Below are 12,439 nucleotides of genomic sequence, written 5' to 3'. Positions count from 1 at the left end.
ACTAACCACGGTTACTTCCCAACCTCTACCATTTTAATTGTTATCCTAGAAATTGTAGATGGAGGTAGTGAGATTAAATCTTCTTGAGTGAGTTACCAATATAAATGTTTTGTCTTCTCTTAAGTGAGTTAAAAATCTCTCTCTCTCTCTCTCTCTCTCTCTCTCTCTCTCTCTATATATATATATATATATATATATATACACACACACATATACATACATATATATGCTCCTCTTCTTCTTTTTCTTCTTCTCACTCTCTAAATGTTTGAGCCTAATTTTGTGGCGATCCCCTCGCAATCTTTTCCTTGTTGAGGGCTCAACAAATTCACGAAGGCAGGAGAGAGAGAGAGAGAGAGAGAGAGAGAGAGAGAGATGAGAATCGGTGTACAAAGGGACATCATCGAATCGGGACTTTTTAAGGAGCATTAGTGTGACCGACGGCCTTCGGTTGCCTCTCTCTCTCTCTCTCTCTCTCTCTCTCTCTCTCTCTCTCTCTCTCTCTCTCTCCCCCCTCTGCGTGCGCATTGTCCTCACTGTAGCCGGATAAAGGAAATTACGACACATGGCACTGAAAACCAGTCTCCTTAATATATAGTATAGATTTACAAGGCACAACGTTGTGAAAAAGAATCTTGGTTGATTGTACCTAAAGGAGCGGGGCCTCAGGACTATATAACACATAGCATTTAAAGAGGGGGGGTAAGGGGATCAATGGCAGGGAACTGGAATGGGGCTTATCGAGGGGATCTGGACCGTGCATACCTGTAAAAACTAAACCTGGACAGCGGGGGGGGCTGGGCAGGCTGGCCAAATTCAAAACATGGGCCATGGGACGCGTGGCGACTACTGATTGGTTGCATGGTGAGCCCGCGAGTGGGGGGATACGGGGGTTTGATGGGGGGAGGGTCCTTACAGGATTTTGCGCTACTGATGGATAATCCCGTCGTCGCTATCGGTCATCGCTCTAGCTCAGCATCGTTTGAGGGCCAAGCGGAGGAGCAGCAAGTGGGGTGAGGGCATCTCCTTTTCTCGCTGGCTATGAAGGTTGGGATGCATGCGTTCTGTGTGGGCAAAGCATTGAAGGTGAGCACAATGTTTTTTCTCGCTGAAGGGTTGGATGCGTGGGTTCCATGCATGCTTTCTGCAAGCATCTCAGGGCTCGACCATGGGGTTATGCATGAGCTTGGCCATGTGAAGAAAGGGAGTGCGTTGTGTGGCTGACTGTGTGTGTCTCTGTGTGTGTGTGTGTGTGTGTGTGAGAGAGAGAGAGAGAGAGAGAGAAATAGAGGGAATTATTGTCATGCTTTTCATGAGCTAATTTGGCTTGAGGTTGTGGCTAGGGGATGGCTCGTTCACATGCTAGAAAGGGGAAGAGAACATGGCAAAGGGGTGGTTGCTCTCGCATCACAAGAGGAAAGGCCGATGTCTCACCAAAGGCAAAGAATGGGGAGGAGGTCCAGCCTACGGAGAAGTCCGAGAAGGTGGACATAGCTAAAGAGCAAGAAAAGGGACCCTTGTGTCATGAGGAGAGCTTCACTACTCCTCCCACATCTCCTCATGTAGAAGGGGCTACTTCTCAACCAAGGAGAAGTCCACGGAAGCACACCTTGCATGAGATGGGCACACCCTCGAGCCTAAACATCCGTCCGCGAAAGAAGTTGGTGGGCTCAAGGGAATGTGGAGTTGAGACAGAGGATGTAGCAAAGGGAGAAGCACAGGAGGTATTTGAGGATCTTCCCAAGCAAGAAGAGGCAGCCAGCATCCAAGAACCAAAAGTCTATTTAGAGATTGAGCTCCCTGATGGACGGCTAGCACGCCAATGCCGCGCAAGTGCTGATTGCCCAAAGCGATGGGCCTTCATCTTCAAAAGACTACGGATGATGTCTCACCTCAAGACTTTCCATGGAATCACTGTAGAGATTGAAAAGCGCCCTGGAGGTCGCCCCCTCCACAAAGAAGCTGAGAGAAGAGCAAACCTCATGCCTAATCTGGAAGTGAAAGCTTGGCATAAAGCAGCTTTAAAGAGATTTGGCGACAAGGATAGGAAGTTTAGGCAAAATTGTAAAAGGTATCAGCGCATCACGCGCATACGGGCTCACCAAGTATGGAAGGACCTCGGAAATCAGTACAAGCACATGTCAGAGGCCGCTTTTATTGAGGAATTTGTGGCTGGGAAGATGCGAGACTACATGGCAGTCAAGGCTCTCCGGCTGGCAAAAATTCAAAAGCGCATTGATGAAGGTTACAACACACATGTAAGTTTCCGATTTGTCTAATTTGATTTTCTTTTGTCATCAATTTTCATAGTATGTTTGCACACCATGTTTGATTAGTTCATTCATTTCTACTAATTCTCTAACTACCATGCTATGGAAATTCACAGAAGAGGATGCATGATATTCCTCCTTGGCTTGAGGCAGCCTTGGAGGACACTGACAATGAGGACCCTTTCCAATATGCTCCCGAAGGAGAGGACGACAATGAGAATTATGAAGACAAGAGAGAAGAGGGCCCAGGACTTGCAGAGACATTAAGCAATCTTAAGCTCGATGAGGATGTATGTGTCTAGGATTTGTAACTTTTGCTTTTTTGTGCATAAGTAATTTTGTTTAGGTGTTGAGAGCGGTGAAAAAAAATCCAGCATGCTGATGTGTTCTAATAAATGTGCATTCATTTCTAGCCTACATTGCTTACAACTCCAACAAAGAAAAAGCTTCCGATTCAAAGAGGGAAGACACAAGAGAAAGCTATTGAAATAGGCTCTCCTAATGATGCATCTTTGTCGGCTCTCCTATTTTATGTCGGTAATAACCAGCTGACAGTTGAAAAAATAGGCCATGAAATCAGCCCTGCCACTCCAACACGTAGTAATCGGGCCTTGTACAGGTGGCTTTTGTCAACCATCCCTATGTTCACAGTTTTCTAATTGTTTGATACTCACTATGTTCATGATTGTGGCATGTTGGATGTAGATTCTCTTCACATCTGCCTATATCGCTCAACTCTCTTCGCTTTGGCCTACGAGTGGACATTGATGATCAAGCTCTACGCTTCATCTTATCAAATAAAGCATCCACGCGCACGATGAATCTATTTGCAATGTAATCACCGCCATGTTTTTGTTATTGAGTGGTATGAATTATGGTGAGCAAGCATGTGCTTAACATACTCACTTTTACAGGTGGATGGAGTACACGCTAGGCTCAGATGTCCTCATGCAAGTGATGCTTGTGGACTCTATGTGGTATTCTGTTGTGGATGCGACTTTGGGCAAGCAAGATTCCATGCGGGTCTTACATAACTTCTTCGGGGAGAGGGACTTTGGTGAATGCGTGCTTACATTTTTTCCAATCATTTACAGGTGGTTTGTAAGGAGAGGACAAAGGGCTGCTAGGTATGCTACATTATGGCTTCTCATTGACATGCTGATGTTGTCTCTCTTTGCAACAGGGAGCATTGGACATGTTGTGTTATGTATCTTGCCACACATGCAAAGATTGCTGGGCTACGTAAGAGAAAGAACCACATTCTCTACTATGACCCACTTGGGTGGACGACCATGATGGATATTGTACCTGTTTTGCACAGGTACATGGGTTGACTTTGTTCATCATAGCTTGGGGAGGTCGGTATATGAAACAAGTTGATATGGCTATCAATGGTTTTTTATCTTGCTTGTTATGAATATGCAGTGCTATGGAGGCGATGGCCCAAGGAGTAAAAGCTCATGATGTCCAACATGCATTGCTTGAACCTGCCACCAAATTTGAGTTAAAAGTGTTGAAAGTATGTCTCCTTGTGCTCTCTCATGCTTGGAAAATTTAGGGCATGTTAGTCATGTTAATGGTTTGATGCTGCAGGGCCCAATTCAACCAAATGCGATTGACTGTGGGTTTTATGTCATGGCTGCCATTCGCTACATAATTCAGTCTTGCTTGCAGGAGAAGAGAAAAAGTTGGGTATGCTTAGAGTGTGTGTCTAGTGCTAGCTTTCTACCATATGCATCTGGATATTAATCTCCTTTCTAATTTCCTTCAATCCTCTTGTGTTTGTCGATGTTGTGCAGGTGAAGAAGACATGGTTCATACACGATGATGTGTTGGCATTGAGGCAAAGCCTCCATAGTTGGTGCTTACATATAGTGGGGGGGGAATGAGATTATGGCTGGTCACCAAATGTGTTGCATTTTGCGCTAAAGGGAGCCAGGTCTATGGCCGTTTTGTAAAACAACCCATGACACTTTATGTATGATTGGGTTTAGGGCGAGGTTTTGCGTCAGTCTATGCACAATGGTTTTGTATCAGCCTACATGTAATGTCCGGGGTTTGTGTCGATAAAGTATGTATGGCAAGTTTTATGCTGCAATATTCGTTCAAAGAAAGCAAATCATTGGCTACTGACTATGTTTATGTGGGCTTGTTTATGGCGGCTAGCCACATCCGAGATCCATATTTTGTCTATGTGCAGGTTCAGGACTATGTTTGATGTATGTGGGAAGTGGCCATGTTTATGTATACAAGCAGGTTTGTTACGGTTGGGTTTATTTATGTTTGCAGGTTTTTGGCTACGTCCGGGTTTAGTTCCATGTGGGGCTAGTGGCCATGTTTGTTTATGTTTGCAAGTTTATTTCCACGTCTGGGTTTAGGTGTGGCCAGTGTTTATGGTGTAAGCGGGCTGTATCAGAGTTTTATGCTTGAGCTCGATCGAACCCCGATTCCTCATCCATTTCTGGACATGCATCTAGTCCAGCTAAATTATTATTTATGGTGATGTTTGATTTTTATTTCCTGTTGAGTAAAATTTATGGCAAGGTCCGATTCTGTCTAAGGCGACTCCCCAATTATGTATGTCTATGGCGACTCTTTTGTTTATGGCGAGGTTTTGTAATGTGTTCCCAATTTGTGGTGCATTGTCCTTTGTGACAAGCTTTTGGTGCAATGTTTCACGTTTATATCTGGATCTATAATAGGTGCTCGGTTTTGGGTTGGTTTATGGCTATGTCTGAGAGCCATGTATGTTTTAGGTGCTCAGTTCTGGGCTCAGTTTCTTTCTGTATGCAGGTTTATGGCGAGGTCCGGGTTTAGTGATCGGATGTATGGTTGTTGGGCCATTTTTATTTCTGTATGCAGGGTTATGGCTTCGCCCGGGTTTAGTGATCGGATGTATGGTCAACGGCCATGTTTATTTCTGTATGCAGGTTTATGGCTTCGTCCGGGTTTAGTTATTATATGTACTCTTTGATAAGCCAATGTTTATGTGTATTAATATTAGTGGTCCAACAACCTTTTGTTATACTGATGCATTCTGACCACAATTTATCCTTTTTGCCTAGTACTCATGTATATATGACTTATGGCGAGTTCCTACAATCAAGGTTTAGTCTTTTGTTTAATAAGGTTGCATTCCATTTCGAGTCTCCTATAACTGTCATGTAACACAAATGGCTCGATCAATTTGATGTTATGGTTTGTGCTGACTCTAGGTTTATGGCATTATGGCGAGTTTCGATGGTGTATGGTTGTTGGGCCATGTTTACTTCTGTATGCAGGTTTATGGCTTCGTCCGGGTTTAGTGATCGGATGTGGTTGTTGGGCCATGTTTATTTCTGTATGCAGGTTTATGGTTTCGTCTGGGTTTAGTGATCAGATGTATGTTCAACGGCCATGTTTATTTCTGCATGCAGGTTTAGGCTTCGTCCGGGTTTAGTTATTATATGTACTCTCTGATAAGCCAATGCTTATGTGTATATTAGTGATCATGTAATACAAATGGCTCGATCAATTTGATGTTATGGTGACTCTAGGTTTATGGCATTATGGCGAGGTTCGATTGGTGCTTGTGCCGAGCGGCTCTAGGTTGATGGCATTATGGCGAGGTCCGATTGGTGTTTGTGCCGTTGCAGTCCATTTCGAGTCTCCTATAACTGATCATGTATCCCTAAACCGGCTCGATCAATTTGATGTTATGGTTTGTGCTGACTCTACATTTATGGCATTATGGCGAGATTTGTTTTTGTGTGTGTCATGTCCCAGAGTATGGCGAGCATCGAATGGTGTTTGTGCCGACCCTACATTTATGGCATTATGGCGAGGTTTGTTTTTAGTGTCATGCTGGGTGTGTGTGAGCTTTTGCCAATCAATTTATGGTCATGTCCGAGAATATTATGGCGAGGTCCAATTGGTGGTGTTTGTGCCGACCCTACGTTTAGGGCATTATGGCGAGGTTTGTTTTTAGTGTCATGCTGAATGTGTGTGTGTTTATGGTGAAGTCATGCTCGGTGTGTGAGCTTTTGGCAATCAGTTTATGGTCATGTCCGAGATTATGGCAAGGTCCCATTGTGTATGGATGGAAACTATATTAAGGACCTTCTTCTAAGGCTGATCTGGAAGATGCAAGACCTAGCAAGAGCAAGAGCAAAAATCAGAATCCCAGAATTGGTAAAAGCATATGTACATGGCTGATGTGCACGCATCCTAAACCTAGCAAAATCGCCATCAAGATAAGTTGAAGCATGACCCTTTTGGGCTCAACCTATAGCCCTATATAGATATGCAAGACCTGGGAAAAGCCAGAGAAAACTCGGTCCATGAGCTTGTTGTCAACCACCTGGCAAAAGGCTTGTGTTGATGCATTATGGTTTCATTTTGCTGGTGATATCAAAGAGACAACACTTCATTGTTGCGACCACTTACGAGTGATAAAGAACAAACAACCAGATTAAGACAACCCAAATGAACTTTAGGATATCTACAAACTAGTCTAGCTTCTTGGGGACCACATCATATCAATCTAATTGTTTATATTGCAATTGTCCAAGTCATGTTCACAAAACATACATAGCTTGCAAAGTTCCAATGAGGCATGACATATGAGGATGACCCTAAACCGTACGCAAGTCATATAAAAGTAATTCGTGTCCGCGAGGCATAGATCTTCTCATATATCCGTCCATCATCAAGCTTCACAGTGAGATGTCATTCACAATCAATATGTGATACCTCGTGGTCACATGCTATGATAGAACCATTGGCCGGGTTCTCACCATCCCATAACTGTACAAGGTGGGTCATGATTTGGGAAGTTGAATTTGCAGACATGTGCTTCTGAGATAGCGGGAGCAAAGCATGGCATGTATGGCAACATACTATATTTGAGCCATCAACAAGAAGGGTTTTGCTACAACAATGCCGGCAATTAACACGTCGCCATTTCTCAAAACGCACTCGATTCGCCCTCGCTGGTGCTTACGTTTCAAGGAACCTGTGTTTCTGGTTTTTTTTGCTGGTTCTGGACAACCTTCAACTGCCTCACCTATGCCATCAATGATACACGATAGCCTGCCATGCCCAAGCCGTGTTTGTGTGACATTTGCCTGGATTTGTTTGATGCTACCCTTTCTTGGCAAGCTGATCTCCTCCGGCTCATGGAGATTCTCCAAGTTCTCCATAGAGATCTTTAATTTCTTCAGAGCAACCTCCGTTTGCTGCAATGTCTACTATGGTAATACATCAGCCAATTGTTGCAAGAACTCCCTAGATTTGTCGATACAATTGACTATCTCCATGTCAACGTGTTGCAAGTATGGTCCAATGCCATTCATATCAGTATCCAGTGCTTTGTCATCACATCCACTCCCTGTTTCAAAGACTTGGGCACATTGTTGCATTCCATCGCTGGTTGCAAGGTCAGCCATTGCATGCACGCTATCCACAATAGGTAAAATTGCATGAAGCATTGGAAAATAGCTTTGAAGTATTAACTGAAGCCCATATAGATGCTTGCATTGGGAGGACCAGTCTAGGCAATCACAGTAAGAGGATTGCATGCTCACATGGTACCAAGAGTCTGATGTCATGCTTTGAATCTTGAAGAGTAATGTAGATTCGTTCACCACCTGAAGAGTTTCAGGATTAGTCTTGTATCGTTGGCATAGCTTCTCCCCAGCAGATAGTGCCTTTGTTGCACTCTTGCTTGAACCATACACAGCAAATCGTCCAGAATCCGCTGTCAATGAACATGCCATGAACTTTACTAAGAGGTAGATCGAAGAGAAAGTCCAAGGAGTGGGACAATATCTCACCTAGCTCTTGCTTTTGCTTGAAGAACTCCAAGAGAGTTCCTCCCATCCAGCTTCCACTCCTCGCATTGCCAACAAGTGCATGTAGTAGATCCAAGGCTGGCCTATTTAACCTCGCATCCAAGAGAGTATACTTGACATATTGCCATAGTCTTTCCACCAAATTCGTTGTGTCCACATTGCCATGGGGAAAAAGACGTCCAAACTTCAGCCAGCGTTCACGCCATACGCATGACTTCGAGCACCATCCATTGGAGACATAACGCTGAATATTTTCATGATTGGAGTAGTCCAGCAAGAGGCGCTGAAAGCGAGCTTCAAAGTCGTCCTCGGAGCTGGAGTGCATCAAGTTACACATTGAAGAATAAACATGGTCTTGCATGTGTCTTGGCACTTGCGGCAAAAGGTTCTCCACCCAAGCCTTTTTGACATGAAACCAACAAACCAGGACATGACATGCTACTTGGACTCGTTGTCCTTCACTGTGTTCAGCCCAACAAGCAGGATCATCTTTGACGGCACTCAAGATGGCATTCAATTCTTGGGGACATTTGTCTATCACAATTGCATTCGGTCGTATGCTGCCCATTCTCGAGAATATCATCCGGATGGTCAATTCAAGGGCAACGCTCTCCTGACATGTCTCAGGGTCACTTGTGCACATCATCAACCACAAAGGAATCCCTGTACCATTTTGATTTGGCAAAACAGCTGCATACAATGGCAACCCATAAACGTTTGTCTTGAATGTGCTGTCCACGGCCCATGCATTATGTTGTGAGAATCGAATACACATCTGAAGCATCCAATCATCTTGAATGATGACGACAAATGGCTTGTTGACGTCTTGCAAAGCATTTGGGTTGTATGGTTGCACATATGCGACCTTTCAAAAGCAATAAGCAACTAAATAAGGACATAAGAAAAAGGAAAACATAAAAATGAAGATAGGGCACTCCAAAGTACCTTCCCTGCGGCTTGTAACTTTAGAGCCTCCATGTACATTGTAGACTAATCATTCCCAGATGCACGACCTAGAGAAAACAAAATGGTTAAGTAATTAAAGGGGTGACAGGAAAAGAAAATTATCTTGCTACCTAGCTTCATGTCGTAGGCTATATGCCAACTGTTGGACCTCCTTTGAGATCATGAAGAATCGAAAAGTTGTGAGATCTAACAAGGATGCTCGTTGCTTGTGGAAGTTTTCTTTTGAAACTGACATTTTGGCAACATGGCGACATGTTCCAACATCAAAATAATCCTCCATGCAACATTGAAGCACACTTGGATGAACAGGTAGATGATATAAGTCAGCCCGAGAGCCAGGAACATGGCCCTCATGCGTAGCACAAAGCAAAATCGTGACCTCATGAACTCCCTCACTGAATTGAACCTGTGCCTTGAAAGGACAACCGCACTTCTTCGTTTTCCTCTCTCTACGCTTGTTTTCTCCATGATGCCTTCTTGAACCACCACGATGACATACATAGTAGTCCTCTACGTTTCCTTCGCCTACCTTGGTTGATCTTATCTTAACAAGCCTGACTTTATGGTTTATCATAATACTCTCCAGTACATCACACACATGAAATCTATCTGTAATAATTTTTTCACTTGGAGTTTTCTCACCGGCATTGCCCTTCCCTCCAACCTTCTGAAACATAAGCGATTCAAATTGGAGGATAGGATCCTTCTTACATACCTGACAATTTCTGACCGCATCTCTAATGAATGAAGTAGGTATGCCATGCCTTTTGATATCTGTGCACCATGCAGTTTTCATCTGATTCATAGTTTCCAACATGCTCAAATGAGCCCCTTGCTGGTCGACATGATATTGTTCTGTAATGGTTGTCCACTCCTCCTTTGGTGCAATGGCTCTGGGAGGGAGACCCTTCAAGAAGATCCTAACTGATCCATGCCGAGGGGATCCTCGGATCACAAGATTGTCCTTCATCTTGTTCCACCGTTTTACATCATGCATGCCGACATTGTGCAGCATACCCAATGTTGGCTTACAAATCCCTTGAAGATCTAATAGCATAAGGTCATAGCTCTCCCGAGAAAAGCTAAAGAAATGGTGAGAAGCATGCAACTCTGGGTCAAAATATTGGGTCATGGGTTTCCTCCTATGGATTGAATCTGCAAGGAAGGTTGAAGGGAATTCGGTAAACTCCTTTACTTGGTCACCACCACTAGAATGGGATCTTGATTCCATGGAAGCACTACTTGAGTTTGTTGATGACGAGTTGCCTTCCTCCAACTCCTCATTCAAATCAAATATACGATATTGCTTTTGTTTCTCCCCATCTTTGAAAGCATCCAATCGTGCCTCCATCCTGCCCGGCATCCCTCGATCTCCCTCTGCCTTCCAGGTTACGTTTAAGTCAATGGACTGCATAACTTGTTTTGCCTCCCAAGGTACATTGAGGTCCAGCATTTGTCTGCTCTCCATACCTGTTGTGGCTTCTTCCCTCTACCCTCCTGCCTCTCAGAGATAATGCGTGGCCTCTCTGCCCAAACCCCAATAGCGTGGCCTCCCCGCCTGTCGACCCCCCTGAAAAGCGTCCCAAATTCAAATTTTCACCCTGATGACATGGCACTTCCCTCAGCCTTATCCGCTTGAATTTGGCCAGCCTGCCCAACCCCCCCCCCCCCCCCCCCCCCCCGCTGTCCAGGTTTAGTTTTTACAGGTATGCACGGTCCAAATCCTCTCGATAAGCCCCATTCCAGTTCCCTGCCATTGATCCCCTTACCCCCCCTCTTTAAATGCTATGTGTTATATAGTCCTGAAGGGAGCGGGGGCTAATGTTACGGCAACCTTTTCTTCTCCTTGTGTGTACCTACTTTCTATCCAATTAAATAGCTCACACGTTCTTTGCTTATTGTTCTCTCTTTCACTCTACGCAAGTGTGACTTATTAGGGGATGAGCACACGTAGGGCCTGAAAAGCAACAGCGCGTGCGCGCAACTTCTTAAGAACGTAACCCCCCTGATCTCTGCCTTGCTTGCTGATTACTCCACCTGCCTCCTCTTCTTCTTCGTCTGCGTGACCTGCCAGCTTTTACCCTCCGCCTACTCTAGCGGATCACCACACCGTCGACCAAGAAGACGCCCCCGGCTATGTCAACGTCTCCTCTGCACAAGCATTGCGCAGAACAATCAGGACAAGAAGATCCTCATCAGCTCATGAAGCCTACGGTGGAGCACATCTCGCGCCACTATAACTCCAGACCCTTCTACGCACAATCCTGGCAGCAGAGGCAGGCAAGCGCACTCATCCACCTCAAGGAACTCAACAACGCAGTCAAGTCCACGCTTATCGCATCCTACACCAGTCGCGGCAATCGCGTGGTGGACCTCGCCTGCGGCAAGGGTGGGGACCTGTCCAAGTGGAACAAGGCCCGTATCTCCTCGTATACAGGCCTCGACTGCTCGCCCGGCTCCATTCAGCTCGCCCGCTCCCGGTACGAGGCCGCCCGCTTCTCTTTCCCCGCCCGCTTCCTCCTTGCGGACTGCTTCTCCAGCCCTCTTGCCCATGCCACTGTGGGCGCGCCCGCCAGCTTCGATGTGGCAAGCTGCCAATTTTCCCTGCATTATTCCTGGGCCAGCGAGCATACCGCCCGGCGTGCGCTGTACAATATCTCTGCCCTGCTCAAGCCGGGTGGCTTCTTCATCGGGACCATTCCCGATGCCTCAGTCATCGTACAGCAGCTCCGCGACGCAGATGGCCTGCGCTTAGGCAACTCCTGCTACCGCGTTCATTTCCCCTCCAAGGACTTCGACCTCTCGTCTCAACCATTCGGTGTCCAGTACCGCTTCCACCTTCTCGATGGCGCAGTTGATTGCCCAGAATAGCTAGTTCACTTTGCCACCTTCGAGGCGCTCGCCAACGAGTTTGGTCTGGAGCTGCTCTATCAGAACAACTTCCATGCATTTGTCGATCAGCATGCCCACCACCCCTGCTTTGCACAGCTCATGCACAGGTCCCAGGCACTGGTGCACATCTCGGATGACGAGTGGGACACAGCGCACCTGTACATGAGCTTCGTCTTCCGCAAGGTTGGGCATGCCGGGCACCCCATGCACGCATCCGCATCACCGCTCCATGCGAGACACGCTCCCCCCAAAAGCTACCTCGCTGATTAAAATGCTAAAAATAGCCTTGCCATCTGCTCTTGTTTATAATCGCATCAAATGGAGCCCATTTCCCGCAACCTTCATCGGCTGGAACGGAAGATGATCTGGAAAAGGAGATGCTGTACAAGAAGTTCTCAAACTCTTACTTGTGTGCAAACAAATTGTCACTGCTCTTTCACAACAGGCCCCAGTTTCTCTTGTATTCTGATATCATTACAT

At 45.7% G+C, this 12,439-nt stretch overlaps 2 protein-coding genes and 2 pseudogenes across 2 annotated transcripts; 2 read left to right on the top strand and 2 right to left on the bottom strand.

Moving 5' to 3' along the window:
• The first annotated feature begins 1,346 nt into the window (after window positions 1-1,346).
• LOC147429469 (uncharacterized) lies at window positions 1,347-5,709 on the top strand. The gene is made up of 13 exons (XM_086495190.1): window positions 1,347-2,258; window positions 2,387-2,560; window positions 2,684-2,889; window positions 2,976-3,104; window positions 3,185-3,364; window positions 3,454-3,591; window positions 3,696-3,789; window positions 3,864-3,962; window positions 4,070-4,131; window positions 4,471-4,530; window positions 4,626-4,769; window positions 5,064-5,165; window positions 5,619-5,709. The coding sequence occupies exons 1-13, from the start codon at window positions 1,347-1,349 to the stop codon at window positions 5,707-5,709; spliced, it is 2,391 nt and encodes a 796-aa protein (XP_086351316.1).
• Window positions 5,710-6,899: 1,190 nt separating this feature from the next.
• LOC147429468 (uncharacterized) lies at window positions 6,900-9,302 on the bottom strand (annotated as a pseudogene).
• Window positions 9,303-9,516: 214 nt separating this feature from the next.
• On the bottom strand, window positions 9,517-10,535 carry LOC147429467 (uncharacterized). The gene is made up of 2 exons (XM_086495025.1): window positions 9,597-10,535; window positions 9,517-9,540 (listed from the first exon to the last, which is right to left on the bottom strand). Exons 1-2 carry the CDS (start codon window positions 10,533-10,535, stop codon window positions 9,517-9,519), a joined length of 963 nt encoding a protein of 320 aa, XP_086351151.1.
• Window positions 10,536-11,203: 668 nt separating this feature from the next.
• On the top strand, window positions 11,204-11,938 carry LOC147429466 (mRNA cap guanine-N(7) methyltransferase 1 pseudogene; annotated as a pseudogene).
• Window positions 11,939-12,439: the final 501 nt, after the last annotated feature.

Source organism: Adiantum capillus-veneris, chromosome 22 (genome assembly GCF_014529385.1).
Source record: "Adiantum capillus-veneris isolate H3 chromosome 22, ASM1452938v2, whole genome shotgun sequence".
NCBI classification, from domain to species: Eukaryota; Viridiplantae; Streptophyta; class Polypodiopsida; order Polypodiales; family Pteridaceae; genus Adiantum; species Adiantum capillus-veneris.
Note: the sequence above shows the minus strand (reverse complement) of the source record. Positions and strands in the feature narration are given on the sequence as shown.